Source organism: Phyllopteryx taeniolatus, chromosome 11 (genome assembly GCF_024500385.1).
Source record: "Phyllopteryx taeniolatus isolate TA_2022b chromosome 11, UOR_Ptae_1.2, whole genome shotgun sequence".
Taxonomy (NCBI): Eukaryota; Metazoa; Chordata; class Actinopteri; order Syngnathiformes; family Syngnathidae; genus Phyllopteryx; species Phyllopteryx taeniolatus.
In genome coordinates, this window is record NC_084512.1 from 28,617,389 (window position 1) to 28,635,656 (window position 18,268).

At 43.9% G+C, this 18,268-nt stretch overlaps 2 protein-coding genes and 1 long non-coding RNA gene across 3 annotated transcripts in view; 1 reads left to right on the top strand and 2 right to left on the bottom strand.

The window, feature by feature from the left end:
* Window positions 1–787: 787 nt before the first annotated feature.
* znf365 (zinc finger protein 365) lies at window positions 788–7,176 on the bottom strand. The gene is made up of 6 exons (XM_061790325.1): window positions 7,167–7,176; window positions 6,572–7,066; window positions 5,773–6,064; window positions 4,608–4,743; window positions 4,453–4,505; window positions 788–2,274 (listed from the first exon to the last, which is right to left on the bottom strand). Exons 1-6 carry the CDS (start codon window positions 7,174–7,176, stop codon window positions 2,097–2,099), a joined length of 1,164 nt encoding a protein of 387 aa, XP_061646309.1. The 3' UTR covers window positions 788–2,096.
* Window positions 7,177–8,756: 1,580 nt separating this feature from the next.
* The window catches only part of slc30a6 (solute carrier family 30 member 6), a 32,984-nt gene continuing 23,472 nt past the window's right edge, over window positions 8,757–18,268 (top strand). Inside the window, exons 1-4 of the mRNA XM_061789993.1 lie at window positions 8,757–8,972; window positions 9,854–9,897; window positions 10,658–10,744; window positions 14,079–14,163. Of these exons, the coding sequence (XP_061645977.1) occupies window positions 8,795–8,972; window positions 9,854–9,897; window positions 10,658–10,744; window positions 14,079–14,163 (394 nt within the window). The 5' untranslated portion in view covers window positions 8,757–8,794. The remainder of the gene's footprint in view (window positions 8,973–9,853; window positions 9,898–10,657; window positions 10,745–14,078; window positions 14,164–18,268) is intronic.
* On the bottom strand, window positions 12,854–15,673 carry LOC133485754 (uncharacterized). The gene is made up of 3 exons (XR_009790795.1): window positions 15,508–15,673; window positions 14,995–15,065; window positions 12,854–13,114 (listed from the first exon to the last, which is right to left on the bottom strand). It is a non-coding gene; the product is annotated as an uncharacterized LOC133485754 (long non-coding RNA).

Below are 18,268 nucleotides of genomic sequence, written 5' to 3' on the forward strand. Positions count from 1 at the left end.
CTTTGAACCTGTTACTGGTAGCCAAAAAACAAGACATTTCGAACACATCAAACAAGTCATACAAAATGACAACCCGCTAAATGTGAAGGAATACGTGATTTGGGTTTGTTTTTTCACAGTCAAGTCTGATTTGAGAGAAATATTACACACATTGTTTTTATGTTGTTTCACTTTCACAACTCGTGGTATGAGAATCATAGCGACCATTAATACATTATTGACATACCAAGTAAACAAAAAAGACACAAAAGCGAAAATTGGAAAAATTGTTGACATATTGAAAACAAAAAAATTATGTGAGCAATTATTTTGATGACTGGATTTTTGATAGTGAATTATTATTATTTTTTTACACCAAAGTCATTGTTTTTACATCATTATAACAATTTAAAATTAACATGAAAGTGCATATGTTTATTTACATTAAAATGATTTGTTGACATGATCGCAAACATTTCTGAAGATGTTGACATGAAAGCGAAAAAAGTTTGACATGAAAGTGAAATTGTTGACACAGTAACAATTTTAAAGTTGACGTGACGGAAATATTTTTGACATGATTGTAAATGAAAATATTGGTATTATAGCAAACAAAGGGAAAAATGAAAGCAAAAATTTCAAAATTGTTGACAAAAGTGAAAAAAAACTGACCTAATGTGAGTTTAAGGCCAAAATGAATGCCGTTGACAGGAAAGCTACAAATACAATAAAATGTTGGTAGAGAGAAAAAAAAAAGTGGACATGATCACAAAAAAAGTTACATGAAAGAAAAAATGTGAAAAAAATGTTGGCATGAAAGCGATTTTTATTGGTGGAGGGCATAATTGATCATAACAATTGTTGACAACACAGTAAAAAAAAAAAAAATATGTTTTAAGTTGACATAATTCCAAAACATAATTGGAGGGAGTTTTCTCTCGCAAAACCAGAACTTGGAATGACGCTCAGAGGACCAAAGTGACCCGGAAGCAAGTTTTTCTTTTTCTTCTTTGATATCCCCCTAAGGTGAATCTGTAATGCTTGATTTTTAGGCTAGTTGAGATATATAGAGGAAACCATGAACATTAAATGAGAATTAAATTAGGACTAAACCTGGATTAAACATGGAGCGCATGAGGACAAATGGGTTAGTTTTTAAACCCTTTTATCTCCTGTATAGGAACACGTGTGGCTAGATTAATGTTATTAGAGTACAGCACTGACACTTTCGGTGGCATGTTGTTTCATATGTAAATATAATAAATAAGTGGATTCGCGCGACTGTCAACGCGAAGTGTACAGGACGGAGTGTACAAACAACTATTTCCGTGTGACCTTTGACCTTGAGCAATGAAAAGTGCTGATTGTCTCTCTCTGTCACGTGCTTTCCGGCCTGTCATACACACTTGAATGTTCTAGAAGCATTAGCTTGTGCTACATGTGGCCTGGACAAAAAAAAGGTGCGTATCGAGAAACAACACGTAACATCCTAGATATGGCCATCTATGATGACATCATCACAAGTCACATGGGACTTTAGTAAGTGCTCTGATAAAACGCAACATGAGTATTCATTTTGATTTTTCACCATTATTCGTATTTCACAGGATGTGTCTTCATGATAATCACATTAAGAATGCAAAGACATTTTTATATATAAATATAACAACTTTATGAAATCAGGGGCAGGCAATGTATGGCCTGTGGGCCACAAAAGGGGAGGGGCCTGCGTATCATTAAATATTGAGTTATCATAAATAATAAAACTATATTGGTGAAATCATTTTTTCTATACATTTAAAATATATTTTTGTATTAATGTATTTGTTGAGGAATCAATTATAATATCATATTTTACATATACATTTTTTAACTTACCTATATACCTATAATTATTAATAAAACAAATACATTTGTCATTTAGTAAAATTGAAATGTTTTTGATGAAATTATGTAAAATATTTAAACTTGTATGATTTGAATTGGAATTATAATTCACATTTGCCCATGTGTCTGTTTTAAGAATCAAATGTGGCCCTTGAGCCCCCCCCCCCCCCCCCCCCACCGCCCCCAAGAAATGATTTAGCGGCGCTGAAGAGCGCCCCCTCGTGACGACGTTACGCCTGATATCCCGCCGAGCGCCGCCGCTGGTTCCAGATGTCGTCTCGGCGTTCGGGTCGGCAGAAGAGGCGCGACGCGTGTGCCAGACGCTCGCGCTGGTCGCGGTCGCGCTGGTCGCCCGACGAAGGGGTCGTGTTGCCGTGGAGACCGGACGACAGCTGACATCCCGCTGACCTGGAGGAGCAATTGGAAAATGACGTCGAGAGTGAAATGTCTCCAAGAGGACACTGTTACACAGTTTGCTATTCACAAATTCACTTTGTTGTGGTTTTTGTGCATTATTTTCAGATGCCACAAGATGGCGCCAAAGCTATGACTAATAGGAAAATAGTGATTGGTGTCAAGGAAGTGTGCTGACGTGATGCATTTCAAACAGTGTTGGGGAGTAACTAATTACATTTAACAAGATTACGTAACATAATTTATGGAAATTACAAAATCTAATTGTAATTCATTGCATTACTGGGGAAAATGTCTCATTAAATTTCAGTTGCTTTAGGAAATTTCTATGATTACAATTTTAGTTCAATTTGAAAAATAACTAAATCAAAACATTTTTGACCCAGCCCCCTAAAAGAATCGGAATCGAGAATTGTTTCTAACCGGAATCGAAATAAGGAACCGGAATCGCTCAAATTCAAACGATGCCCAACCCTAACTGATCAACTTGATTGTTTTGAGCAAATCATCATGAACTTAGAATTTGATTGTTGCAACCCGTTCCAGAAAAGCTGGGACGGGGCTCATGTTTACCACTGTGTTACATCACCTTTTCTTTGAACAACATTCAACAAACGTTTGGGAACTGAGGACACTAATTGTTGAAGCTTTGGAGGTGGAATTCTTTCCCATTCTTGCTCGATGTACAGCTTCAGCCGTTCAACAGTCCGGGGTCTCCGTTGTCGTATTTTACGCTTCATAAGGCGCCACACATTTTCAATGGGAGACAGGTCTGGACCGCAGGCAGGCCAGTCTAGTACCCGCACTCTTTTACTACGAAGCCACGCTGTTGTAACACGCGCAGAATGTGGTTTGGCATTGTCTTGCTGAAATAAGCAGGGGCGTCCATGAAAAAGACGTCGCTTGGATGGCAGCGTACGTTTCTCCAAAACCTGTATGTACCTTTCAGCATGAATGGTGCCTTCACAGATGTGTAAGTTTCCCACGCCATTGGCACTAACACTGCCCCATACCATCACAGATGCTGGCTTTTGAACTTTGCGTCCGTAACAGTCCGGATGGTTCTTTTCCCCTTTGGCCCGGAGGACACGACATCCACTATTTCCAAAAACAATTCGAAATGTGGACTTGTCGGATCACACAACGCTTTGCCTCAGTCCATCTTAGATGAGCTCGGGACCCAGAGAAGCCGGCGGCGTTTCTGGGTGTTGTTGATAAATGGCTTTTGCTTTGCATAGTAGAGTTTCAAGTTGCACTTCCGGATGTAGCGCCGAACTGAATTGACTGACATTGGTTTTCTGAAGTGTTCCTGAGCCCACGCGGTGAGATCCTGTACACATTGATGTCGGTTTTTGATGCAGTGCCGCCTGAGGGATCAAAGGTCACGGGCATTCCATGTCGGCTTTCGGCCTCGCCGCTTCCATGCAGAGATTTCTCCAGATTCTCTGAACCTTTTGATGATCTTATGGACCGTAGATGATGAAATCCCTCAATTCCTTGCAAGTGCACGTTGAGGAACATTGTCCTTAAACTGTTGGACTATTTTCTCACGCACTTGTTCACCTCGCCCCATCTTCGCTTGTGAATGACTGAGCAATTCAGGGAAGCAATCCTGGCCCCCACCTGTTCCCAATTCGCCTGTTCCCCTGTGGGATGTTCATTCCAAACAGGTGTTGGATGAGCGTTCCTCAACTTCCTCAACTTTTTTGCCACCTGTCGCAGCTTTTTGGGAACGTGTTGCAGCCATCAAACTCCAAGTTGATGATTATCTGCTAAAAACAATCAAGTTGATCAGTTCGAACATTCCATCTCTTGTCTTTGTAGTGTATTCAATGAAATATAGGTCGAAGATGATTTGCAAATCATTGTCTTCTGTTTGTATTTATGTTGAACACAACGTCCCAACTTGATTGGAGTTGGGGTTGTATATAGTTTCCCGTATTTAACCGCAGCATTACCGTTGAAACTGTGCGTAATGCTAATGTGACTTACAGGGAGTCATATGATATGATGTACTTTTTCAGACTACAATCTTGTCCAACACTGAGGCCTCCGACGATTTGAACGTTGGTCGGGACGCTTGTACTTTGAGAGCTAAGGATTTAGTTTTGGGGGTACTTGTTGTCCAAAGTTTGAGAACCACTGCTAAATGTTGCGGTGCCGTGTCGCAACCTGCTCTTGGCGATCCTGTGAGGTTTGTTGCGGTTGGTCGGCGTCTGGCGCGGCTGCGGAGAGAAGACGCACGCGTGAGACTCGGACGCACGACAGCGAGTTCTAGCGTTCGAGTTCGATGCGCGTGCGCTTCCCGTTCCGGTTTTGGTTCGGACCTGGTAGTTCTCCAAGAGGGTCTCGGCCAAGGCGATGCGTCTGAGCAGGGTCTCGATGAAGAACTGGATTCGGACTTTTCCGCTGGTCTCCTGGCGCGCGGCCGCTTCCAGAAACTTCTGGATGGTCAGCACCTGCCTGCAAGCACGAGGAGCACTTGAATGGGGTTCTTGAAGCAGCCACGCGCGGCATCGGCATCGGCATCGGCAACGGCAACGGACCTGGGTGCAATATCTCTTGCAGTCATTTCACCGTTTTCTCCTCAAATTTTCCATTAAAATCGCTTTTTTTTCCATTTCTTTTAATTGATTTGTCATTCATGCATGTCATTCAATTAACTGATCCAATTTTAAATATTACGTAAAGCAACAAGTTGCCATAACGCTGAATTTAAAAAAATGTACTCAACAAACGGTTGGTTAATTATACTGAACTCAATTACAAAATATAACATTAAAAGCAAGGATGATTTATTTGATTGAAAAAATTGTTTGCATTTGAAGCGCATACTGGTTAGCGCATTTGCCTCACAGTTGTGAGGTTGCGGGTTCAAATCCGCCTGTGTGGAGTTTGCATGTTCGGAAAATGGATGGATGGATTTTCATTCAATGATTTCATTAAATAATTGCTTAATTGATTCATCAGAAATAATACAGTAAAAACATCGTAAAATAAACAATTATACAGGTGCACTTAACATGTTTGTATTTATTTTATTATTGGAAAATGATTGTCATTAAAATACAAATAATAATAAAATGATTTGAATAAAATCTATTTTAATATAAAAATAAACCGTCTTACATTTTGTCATCCACATGAACAAATTTGTATTTGTTAAATAAATTCTACATTAAATATAACCATTAATCATAAATAACAAAATAAAAATGTGACTTATGTTATTATTCAGATAAACTATGTTCTATATGCATACACTTTTAACATTTGTTTTGACCAATTTTGTACTAATTGCTAAATTAATTATAATTAACTTCATTATAAATTATAAAAAGAAATTTGAATAAATTACTACATTATTGTTAAATAATACATACACATACATTTTATTTGATCAATTAATTGTTAGATTGTAATGTAATGAATTATACATAATACAAATTGTAAAGAGAATGAAAGGAAGCTTCTTTGTTTTTGTTCTTTTACCTCTCCCGTCGCTCGAGTTCGTTTTCGGAGGCGTTGATCTGCTCCTTGAGGGCGGCGATCACCGTGACGGCGACGTCCACCTGCCGGCTCAACGAGCGCTCCTTCTCCGCCACTTCCTGCCTCTGGCGGGACAAACGCTGCGAGCGGGCGCGCTCGCACAGCAGCTGCGAGTCGGCCCGCGCCAGCTCCGTCCGGACGCGGGCCAGCCGCCGCCGCAGGACGTCGCCCGGACCGCGACCGACGGCCGCGGAGGAAGACCGGGCGGCGTCCGCGCCCGAAAAACAGCCACGCCCTGCGCCAAAAGGACGGCTGTGAAAAAGGGCTCTTGATGATTATTTCATGTGTCGCGGAAAGGGGGTCTTTGATGAGGTCGCGAGTCGCGGAAAACGATGTCACGAGTCGTGCAAAATAAGTCTCTTTGATAGAGCATCTTTGATGACGCCATGTGTTGCGGAAAGGGGGTCTTTGATGATGTCATGAAGGTCAAATGTAGTAAAGTGCGCTCTTTGACGAGGTCGTGTAGTGGAGAAGGGGTCTTTGATGTCATCTGTGGTGGAAAAGGCGTCTTTGGTGATGTCGTGGAGGTCCAATGCAGTGAAAAGCAATCTGACAATGCCATGATGTCATCTCGGTATAGCGCAGTGAAAAAGGGCTCTTTGATTATTTCATATGGAATGGAAAATGAGTCTTTGATGGACGATCTTTGATGATGCCGGCTGGAATGGAGAAGGGGGCCTTGATGACGTCACGCGATCGGAGAAAGTACAGCACGGCGGAAAAGGGTCTTCGACGGACTCACCGAGCGCCTCTGCGTTCCAGTCCGGGTCTACGCGGAGATCGGGTCCAGAGGGAAAGCCGGGTGATGACCTCGCGCCTCGTCCGAGGTCACGACCTCGCTTCTTCCGCCATTTGCCGCGACCTGCGCGGCGGCGCCGGCGTGCCGCTCGTCCTGCGCCCGCGTGCCCGCGCCCACGCTCTGGGTCCTCCTCCTGGATATCAGGAAGCGGGCGGCTTCCCTGCCGTCGCTCAGCGAGCGCACGTGCGGCGCCCGCCCGGCGCCCGTCGGGCTCCGCCCCCCGCGGTCCGCCGGGAGGCCGGCGACGGCGGCCGACGGGAGTTTCCCGGTGATGCTGAAGCCGCCGTACTCGTGCGGGTACTCCGGGTACGCGCGGAGGGCGTCCGGGCTGCGGAAGTACGGCGAGCGGTCCCCGTCGTGGAAAGAACAGGAACCTCCCGAACAAACTTTTTGCTGCATGACTGCCGGGTGCTGGATGATTGACAAGCAAGATGGCGGCTTAATTGATTTTTGGAAGTAATTAGAAGAAGATTGAAGGTTGGGAATTGCCATAACTTCAATGCTAATTTGTTAGCCTGTCTATGGCCTTTTGCATTACATTTTAGCATTAAGCTAGCAGAATGGTTTGGTGAAACAATTTGGTTGTAAATGGTTCAAAATGGTTCGAGCAGCTGCTGAGATTTGTAGCCTTGTTTAAAATGCAAAAACTGCCTCAACGAAGAAAGATTTGGGTCCCAAAACGTGGATGAAGGAAGCGCGTTTTGCCCTTGCACTTTCAAAACGCGCGGCACTGAAAAGACGCGGTATGGAATCATTTTTGACGGTGACGTACTTTTTTCCTAGCGCAACTCCACGCAAGCACATTTCTCTATTTTGTGGATTTTCAGCCATTGTGGGCGTGTCCGGAATGTTCATTGTCCATTCCATTGAATCCTATGGACAATATTCGCGCACGTTCCACTCAGTCACGTGGCTTGCAATGCTTCAGTGTGACTGGAGAGATACTTTGTTCATCCACACGGGAAATTCACTCGTTCTATCAATAATAACGCAGTGACAACGGTTAGATGAGCAGCATTTAATAAAACAAAACCGACCAGCTGTCAGCTAACGTGGCAGAAGCAGCGTCACATACGCGTGATGTCATTTAAACAAGCCAATTTATATGACGTCACGAAGCAGCGCGCGCGTAACAGGTCAATCGGGAGCGGCTAACGCGAGCTGCCTAACTGGCGAGCTACCGAAGCTCGCTGGCGTCGATCGATCGATCGATTAAGTCAATAGAGAACAAAAAGACACGATCAAACAGACGTGCTCGCGCTTACCACCCTGGCGCGCGCGTGCGAAGACGAGCAGACGTGCACGCGCTGGAGTCCCGCGGCAGCCTTCGTGACGTCACTAACGGCGACAGACGGCAGTCAAGTCAGCAGAGCGGACAAAGCATTGCACTTCCGGCTCGCGTGGCGCTTTCAAAGTGAAGCACTTCCTGTGGAGTTGGCGCGCTCGCTGGTGGGATGGACTTGACTTGGAAGACGCAGATACAACAGCGGCACACTTTCAACTGCGACCAATTTACAGCTTGCCTACAATGAACACTTTATTTTCAATTATTCCACGTTGTAAATTTGTACTCGAAATATGAGACAAACGGAATCATTGACAAAAATCCACCGACCGATTGCAACAATTTATTACAGTAACTCAAACAACTACCCATCCACCCATCCATTTTCTATAGCGCTTCTCCTCACGCGGGTCGCTGGAGTGCCGCAGCCTATCCCAGCAATTTTCGGGCGGTAGGCGGGGTACACCCTGAACTGGTCGCCAACCAATCGCAGGGCACACAGAAACAAACAACCATTCGCACTCACATTCACACCTACGGGTAATTTAGAGTCTTCAGTCAACCTACCAAGCATGTTTTTGGGGATGTGGGAGGAAACCGGAGTGCCCGGAGAAAAACCACGCAGGCGCGGGGAGAACATGCAAACGGCCCACAGGCGAGGCCGGGGTTCGAACTGTGAGGCAGCTGTGCTAACCAGTCGACCACCGTGCCGCCTGAAATTATTTACCTTGGTCAAAACAGTAAGGGAAGAGTACGTTTTGACAATAGTTGTTGGAATGTACAAGTAGTTTTCTACTTACCTGCAGGGGGCAGAATAACAATCCGGCGCTTGTTTTCAATGAGACGACGACGACGACGACGAAGAAGAAGACGCGGAAGCGATGGACTCGATGCTGATGTCCACGTCCGCGGCGCTGTCTCCCTACCACCACAATGTCGCCGACTTTTACCCCAGAAAGTTGGGGTCCAAGCCCGACGTGGTTCCGTCTGGCGTGACCGAGCGGAAGGTGGGCCCGCTGGACAAACCAGACATGGTGACGGTAGACGTCATCGAACACGGTTTGTTATGCTAACAGGCTAAATGATAATTGCTAATTGCGTCTCCTTTACTGGCTTTTAATCTTCCTTCCCACTCAATGACAATGTTTGAAACTTGATTAAGTGGCTCAACTCTTGACAACATTTTGACTTTTTTTTTTAATTATTTTTTTTTTTTTTATAAATAGTGAGACTAGTGAGGGTCGACGCTGTCCGGTCACTTCATTTGGTACACAAGCTAATTAAAAAAACCCTTATATTTTAAAAGGTCTTCCAAATTGACAAGTCTTATTTTTTACTGTGCCGCCACTAAAGTTAAAATGTGTATGGAAAATAATAGTTCATTTTAAAAAGTCTTTTTTTGTAGTTCGTTTTAGGTTCGCAACTAACGATTATTTTAATAGTTGATTTATCTATTAATTACTTTTTCAATGATTAGATAAAAATGATTGTCATCCCTATATTAAAAAACAGGTTTTTTTTTCAAATTGACAGCGCAGGAAATGCACAAACATAAAGTGGTAATTATTCAGTTCCTGGTTTGGTTGCTCCCAAGCATGTCAGAAAATCGGCAAAAATATTGATCATTGCTTTCCAAAGTAAAAGCAGATGTTTGTAAATGTCAGATTTTGATTCAACATATAGATAGTTTGATTACATGGAGGACTACAGAAATGGGAGAATATTTACTGTTGAGAGGCACGTCAACTACGTAAGGCGCAGGGGGAAAAAAATCATCCTGACAGATAAACCCAAATTAATCGATACAATTGATGAATCGCTCAGCCCTGTATTGTCATATGAATTAAGTTAAATTGTGATCCTGACATTTCCAGGTCATGTGATTCTTCGTGATGGTGTGCGTCCATGTTGACTGTGTGTGTGTGTGTGTTTGTCCTCAGACATGCCGCCCATGCACAAGAAGAAGCACGACACGTACGTCCTGGTAAGTGGTTTTCATCATCAACGATGGCCCGGGGCCAGTACGGCGCCGGGTCGGCCCGCCGCGTACCTTACAGATGCTGGACCGGCAGTTTCAGCCAAGAGTGTTTTGTTTCGAGCAAAATGACCTTCTCTGGTTCAGGACTTCTCAAAATGTGGTACGAGTACCACTAATGGTGCGTGGGGTTTCTCTAGTGGTACGTGGCAGAATTACTGAATCAACACAATGAAAGTTGACCGCATTTAAAACAGGAAATACAATCAAACATAGAATGAAGCTTGTAGCTATGCAACAGCTTATTTAAACTTCTTCTTAAATCCAGACACATACTTTTTTTTTTTTTTTTTTTTTACTTTGCATGTACAGTACATTTTTATGCCTCTCAAGTAAACATTTGTTTTCAAGTACATTTATGCACTTGTATTTAACTTGAGTCCAGTAAATGTGCTTTCCAGGAATAAAACCGTACTGTATATTATTGTTGGCCTTTGTGGTGGTACGTGGAGGGATAAAAATCATTTTGAGGTGGTACTTGCTGTAGAACGTTTGAGACCACTGTTGTTCGTGAGTAATCTTCAAGGTGATTTGCTGCTGTTACTGATCAACAGATGCCTACAGATTCCCTAACGCGCCTCTAGGTGGCGACGTAAGACAAGTCATGCATCCTGCTCGGCTCATCCAGCAATTTCACGATGGCTATATGGAAGGTGACATGAAATATTGAGTGCAACGTCTGAAATATTGTCATGTTTACCTCCTCCAGGGCACCATTCATCCATTCAGGAAGACACACAGGTCTTTTCCCGGAAAACTGTTGCAAGAATTCCGATTGGTCACGTCTGACAGACGGGTAAATACGTGCGTGTGTAAATGTGAGAGTGATGAATAGCGACTGATGTTGTCTTTGACTGGTGAATGTGGTCAAACATGTTCCGTAATCGGTAATCCTGATTGGCAGCAAGCTCACGTGACTCGTAAACATGTGCCGAGTGATTGACGGCTCGTTTTGATGCATGTCAGCGTACGCGTTCGTTCGTGTTTGACGTCCTTGTCTCTTGATGTAAATTGGTGAAAGGCGTTGGAGTTCACTCATTTATGTTTGGGATTCTCAGCCAAGTTGCTTGACATTTTTCTTTTTTGCTTTTGTGAAACTATAAAACAAAAACAAGACAGAAAAAGCACTTTTGATGGCAAAATACACATATTAATTTGTAGATATACTGTCCAACCAAGAAAGGCGACGTCGACGCATGGTTCGAGTCGAACATCAGCGACTTTTTGACAGTGTTTTCATTCACTCCATGAACTTTGCCGTCTTTTGTGACGATCGCAACACATACTTTCTACCACCTACCTACTGTGACACATACTCTGGTTACAGCATACATATACCTACGGTACTCTGCTGGAGTGTGAACTTGTCCAACTTCAACGTGTCGGCATTTCTCTTCCTCATAATTGACGTGACAAGCAGAGATTTACCACCTAATCTTTGTCGATATTGACAATATTAATACTCTATTAATTAACTCCATATTCAAATTATTGAGCTGTGCCTGTACATCAGAGGCAAACTGTTGGATGCAGTTGACGAATCGAAACGTCCACGTCTGTGAATGGGTTAAAAGACGACTAAGCTCACACATTCATTCATCCATACATTAATTTAGTCATGCATGCATTCATGTTCTCATGCATGTTTGTGTGGTAAAGGCTTGGAGATTTAATTGATTTTTGTCAAATAATTTCATCAGGATGATCTTTTTAAATTAAAAAAATGACAAAAATGTATGCCGGTGGACGGCAATTTCAATGAGCCATTTGCTTTTTTTTTTTGGAATAAGTGAAGTGGAAACATCGATTGAAATCAGATTGGGAAAAAAAAAAAAAAAATCATCTTTTATTCTGAGGCCCTAGTACCTGACGCAGTACATGCGCCGGACCAGAAGGCGGCAGTGCAGGGCCGCATTACGACATGTTTCCTGCTGGCAAACGCGTAAAGAAGAGGGGGAGGGGAGCTCGCCACTCTGTTTGCCCACAAACGTGCACGTGCGTCTGTGTGTGTGTGTGTGTCCGGCTAGCGCTGTCACCATACGCCTCAGCGCTGTCATAACACAGCACACAGCGTAATTGTGGATTTCACAGCACAACAGCATATGAAGCACACTCCGTCTGACAGGAACACACACACACACACACACACAGCGTTCTTGTTTCTGGTACGTCTGACACAGAAAAGCACTCAGTGGTTCTGCTGCATCTGGTGTGTGTTTGTGCTTCTTTCTTCTCTTGACAATATTTCAATAATAATACAAAAGTGATTTAGTGAACCTCTGCTATTTTGCACCCCCCATTTATTGCTGCTTTTTAAGCAATTGTTTTTTTTATGGGTTTTTATAGTCTACACTAAACAGTATGGCTGCAACTAATGATGCTTGTAAAAAACGATTTATCTATCGATTCTTTTTTTTTTTTTTGATGGATCAGATTGTCTATCCTTTTAATAAGAAACAGTACATTATTTCAAATTGACACTGCAAAAGTGCACGAACAAAAATTGAATATGATTCAGTTACTGGTTTGGTCAGTAACGTCAGAAAATCAGCAACAATGTTGGTCATTATTTTCCAAAGTAAAAGCAGATGTTTGCTAATGTCGTATTTGGATTCAACACAAAAGTAATCATGGAGGACTACAGAAATCTGAGAAGGTTTACTGCTGGGAGTCTGAAATTCCCAGTATTTGGACAATTTTAAGTTTAACAAGGTCTCTAAATGATTAATTGATCATCAAAATAAGTTTTTGATTAATTTGATAATCCTTTAGTTGTTGATTAATCGATACATTTTTGAACCTCTAGAAAACAAGGTCCAAATGTAAAGTTGTGCACCTTCAATGTAGTACCTAGTTGTGCCACAACATGCCGGGCAGCACTGAGCTCTACTGGAAGAAGAAGAAGAAGAATCATCATCTTTTATTGTCATGAACATGCATGCATGCATGCATGCACACGAAATTTGTCCTCTGCATTTAACCCATCACAGTGAACACAAACGCATGTTAGTGGAACACACTGGAGCAGGGGGCAGCTGAAGCGCCCGGGGAGCATTTCGGGGTATCACAGCCGCGAGTCCGGGGGATGTGGGCGGATGGTCCAGTCGGGGTCTTGAACCTAGGTCCCCCACGGTGGCAGGTGATGATCCTTAACATTGGGCCATGGCTGCCCAAGTACAGTGTAATTAACAGCGAGAAGAAAAATGGCTCCGAATAATCTCCGGTAATAGTCGTCGTTGCCGCGGAGGAGGGCGAAAATGCACCCGTGTGTGTTGTTGTTTGCTCTCTTTGTACGTGTTGTTGCTTCTGCTGGCGTGGTCGCTTTGCGCCTCCTTGTCGGCTGCGAATGCCCACGTTGCGCAGAGAAAGAGCGAGGGGTGTGGAATTATTATTTGTTTCTTATAACGTCCGACTTGATAGCCAACGTGTGTATCGGGGCTTCACGCTGGTGTGGCCGCTTTAGAGTGCCTCGTTGTCGCGGCATGGAAAGCTCTGTGACGACCCAGTGGGATATATTCTAGCCTGATATATCTTTGTGGCTCAAACATGCAGTTTTGTGTAGGCGTAAGAAAGATGCTAGACAAAGCAGCATCCATTTTTCCAGGTTGTAGAAATGTTATTTGATTGACTGCTGATTGGACGTGGTCCCACGCATTCAGCGGCGTTATGTGATTGTCGACGGTGAGAGCGTGCGTCGGCTAAGTCCGGAACGTCTTCCCCGTGATAAACGGGGGTTCGTTGCACTTGCTGACCTGCCCTGAGTCATTTTGTGCTGCGACGGCGAGGAACTTGGTAATCATCGAAATCCCCGTCACAACCGGATCAAGCGTGGGGCGGGAAGTCATTCGGTGCGTTTTGCTCGATTCTACTTGCGTGTTTCTTGGCAGTGCTCGCAGGGATTCTTTCTCACGTGCTTCTTCTTGTGTGTTTCTACTCGGTTCCGTTCACGTGGTTCCGGTGGTGTGGTTCTGCGTGACCACTCGCAAGCAGGCGTGAGCTTGGCGTCGTCATTACGAGTTGCGACTGTTAACGAGGACGAGTTATCATCTCTGTGTGTGTGTGTGTGCGTGTGTGAGAATATGAAATGATAGAATGTCAACGTGTCACTTTGGTTTGTTTGTGTGTCACAGTCGTGGAGGATCCTGCTGTTTGGTTTTCTCAACCTGCTGTGCACCGCCTGTCTGCTCGTGTGGTGCAGCTCCACCAACAGCATGGGTGAGCTCACACGCACACAACCACACACGCTCACACAAACACACACAACCACAGCCACACACAACCACACACGTGCACACACACACAACCACATACACACACAACCGCGTACATGTGTGCGCATACACACACTATACACATACACACAAACAGACACACATGCACGCACACACACACTTCAATACACGCTCACTCACTGGCACACCACACACGCGTGCACACACTAACGCACGCTTAGACGATCACTCACCCACTCTCCTCACACAAGTTCACTCTGACACTCACTCATTCACTCACCCATTGATTGTCATGCGGACAGATTATCAGACTGCTGTTTACTCATAACCTCTGATCTCATTTCCTGTTTGCTCATGTGACCGTGTGTGTGTATGTTTTCCCGGATGTCTGTGTGTTAATATGTGTGTGTCAAAGTGCTGTTTAAGCAAGGTTGTTGTTGTTGCTGAAACACAAGATGATGATGATTCTACAAAACTGTGTGTGCATGCGTGTGCATGTGCGTGCGTGTGTATGTGTTTGCCTGGTGATCCTGTATCAAATTGTGCAGTGGCCAACAATATCATCTTACAGTCTTTTACAAGACAGCAGCTTTTTGTCCGCAGACACACACGCGCACGTGCACACGCATGCAAGTAAGCAGTTAAGGCCCATTGTTTTGTGTGTGCTTCCCCATCCGTCCATCTTGTCCGCGCTGACAAACAGCGACAGTTGCCTCTTTGTGTCAGTTACACCTTGTGCGTGCGTGTGTGCGTCTGCGCGCGCGTGTGAGTGAGTGAGTGAGTGAGTGAGTGGTGTCTCTGTGCTGTCTCTCACCTCTGTCTGTCCTCCAAACATTCCCTCACGCTGACATCTTTCTCACCTCCAACCGTCCGCTCTCACTGAGACTTGTTCAAGCACACGCGTCAAGAGAAAATACAAATTATACATTGTAGATAGGAATTTTTTCAACTCAAGATTCAGCGAGCAGTATTAACAATGTTTTGGGCTGTCACTATCGAAGGTTTTTAGAATCAATTACCCTATCGATATTGCATCGAGTAGTCTCATAATGGCTCCTCCCCCAATAAAAAAAACTTTTTTTAACCCCTAACATTAATTGTATTCTCATTTATGACAGCTGGACATGTTGGTACTGAGTGTATGTTATAAACTCTATACAGAATTTGAGACAAAAAAAATCAGCCTTTGCTAAATGGTTAGCATTTGCGATTAGCCTTGGCGCACTAGCGCTTACATTTTAGGTTGAAAAAACGCTAACTACCATTCAGATCACTCATATGTCATGTCAAATATACATTACACATCAAACAGCGTCTTAAAAATCACCACTGCAAACAGGAAGGGGCTCAGGTCTGATCCCTGATGCAGTCCCACGTCCACCTTAAATTCGTCTGTCACAGCTACAGCCCACCTCACCGCTGTTCTGCTGCCCTCGTACATGTCCTGTATTAATCTAACATACTTCTCTGCCACTCTAGACTTCCGCATGCAGTACCACAGTTCCTCTTTGGGTACTCTGTCATAGGCTTTCTCTGTAGCTGTACTTTTCCATCAACATCCTCTAGGCATGAAACCATACTGTATCTCGCAAATACTCACTTCTGTCCTGAGTCTAGCCTCCACTACTCTTTCCCATAACTTCATTGTGTGGCTCATCAACTTTATTCCTCTATAGTTCCCACAGCCCTGCACTTCACCCTTGTTCTTAAAAATGGGCACCCGCACACTTTTCCTCGATTCCTCAGGCATCTTCTCACCCGCTAGAATTCTGTTGAACAAGCTGGTCAAAAACTCCACAGCCACCTCTCCTAGATGCTTCCAAACCTCCACAGGAATGTCATCAGGACCCACTGCCTTTCCATTTTTTGTCCTCTTTAATGCCTTTCTAACTTCCCCCTTACTACTCATTACCACTTCCTGGTCCACCACACTTGCCTCTTCTCTCTCATTTTCCTCATTCATCAACTCCTCAAAGTATTCTTTCCATCTATCTAGCACACTACTGGCACCGGTCAACATATTTCCATCTCGATCCTTAATCACCCTAACCTGCTGCACATCCTTCCCATCTCTATCCCTCTGTCTGGCCAAGCTGTATGGATCCTTTTCTCCTTCTTTAGTGTTCAACCTGCCATACATGTCATCATATGGGTCTTGTTTGGCCTTTGCCACCGCTACCTTTGCCCTGTGTCGCATCTCAATGTATTCCTTTCGCCTCTCCTCGGTCCTCTCAGTGTCCCACTTCTTCTTAGCTAACCTTTTTCCTCGTATGATTTCCTGTACTGTGAGGTTCCGCCACCGAGTCTCCTTCTCTCCTTTCCTGCAAGGTCTCAATTATACTCAGATCATCAGTGTGGCAATAATATGAATCGTTCTTTGCAAAGAATTACGAAGATATGTCTGTGATTGGGCTGAGCGATTATATGAGAAGATCGAAGATTGTGATAACTTTCACGTCGCTCTCGATTATCAGCTATTTGTGTATTTCCTCGATCTAACGAGGTGGGAATGTGCGTGACAACAGCCAATCAGAGTCGTCCTTTACCTGCTCCACTTTCGGTTGCCAGTTGTGGGAGTAAACAGAAAACGCGCCTCCTCGGCAGTACTGTTAAATGGTCTGTCTGCATGTGTTTAAGCGACGTTTGTGTTCAGTTATCCGTTGCTGAAAGGGTAACAACAAGTGATGTACAGACTTTTCAGCGGCCCAAAATTGTCAGCCAAAATTGCATTTTCTGACGGAAAGACTTCGGCTTAAACAGGATGTTGTTATGATGCCCGCAAATACTGCCGTCAGCGGGTTGTCGCGTACGATTAAAAATAACAATTGATCCATGAGCATAAAAGTTCCAAGTCCAGCCTGGTTCTATCTGATATAAAATGAAAGCGACATATTTGACTGCTTCCTGCTTTTGAATAATGTCGCTTCCTTATCGTCGTCGTCTTGTTATCAATAAATCCAATCAGTGTACTCACGCAGGTGCGTCAATCACAAATGTGACCGTAAGCCGAATTGTCTTCAATATTTTCAAATAACTTGGTGTCAGTAGGACAAAACAGTAGAAGGTAATGCGGGGTCTGTATTACTGCTTCTAGTAACCAAGGTCCTCCACGTAAGAACTCTACGGGAATGTTTGTTTGTGCTGGAATCATCCATCCATTACTGTTTATTCACTCTCATTAACACACACTCCAGCGGGGCGACGTGATCCAGCGTGTGTGTGTGTGTGTGTGTGTGTGTGTGTGCGCGCGCGCGCATGCATGCATGCAAGCGTGTGCGTGTGTGTGTGTCCTCAGGCCCAGAGTGTTCCTGTGTGTCAGAACGCAGCTGATGAAGCCTCCCACAGGGCTTCCACTCAGGCCGACACACTCTTCTTTGTCTGGATCCACTTTTGCGCAGAGATGCAGTGAACCCCCGTTTATTGCCAGGGACACGTTCCAGACCTAGGTGAAAATCCACGATATAGAGAGAGAGGCCATAACACATTTTTTTGATAGCTTTATCCATTCTGCACACCTTAAACGCATTGAAATCTATTAAAAGACACCCAAATGTATTCAGACTTTTTTTCTCTCACATTCGAGAAAAGGGAGACTATTTAATGTCGCTTTGAGGAAATGAGAAGTAGGCTCTTGCTTGCACAGTTCTCTGAATAAGGCTAAGCGTGTTTGCTTCAAGACGTTGATTTGTCATTCCAAGTTTAAGTGTACCGTAAAACTGACACAGAAAACAAAAGAATCAAATGTTGTATATTTCAACACCCAAATGCTCAATCAAATCATAGAATTTTGTCTAAAGAAAGGGTGTGAAACGCCATAGATGGGCTAATGGAAGTCAAGATACGTATGTTACAGTCATTCTGAACCTTCAGCTACTTGAACACTCACACGGAGCAGCAACACATACAAACAGAACATACAACGTTGATCACAGGTAAATATTCTCGCTGCTTTTCCTCGAATTGTGCACGCATCATGCTGTTTCCTTGACTGCAATGCAGAGATAAGACAGGGAGAGTTGCTCAGTTTACATCGGCGTTCCGTTCCAAAGGTGGCGACAAAATCCAAATTTCCAAATCATGTACAGTAT

Excerpts from the sequence above, each read along its gene's own strand:
- znf365 (XM_061790325.1), bottom strand. Across the intron at positions 6,065-6,571 it reads CTGGAACGCAGAGGCGCTCG|GGCGTGGCTGTTTTTCGGGC; the intron begins GTGAGTCCGTCG and ends CTTTTGGCGCAG. Across the intron at positions 2,275-4,452 it reads CACAGGATCGCCAAGAGCAG|GTCAGCGGGATGTCAGCTGT; the intron begins GTTGCGACACGG and ends TTGCTCCTCCAG.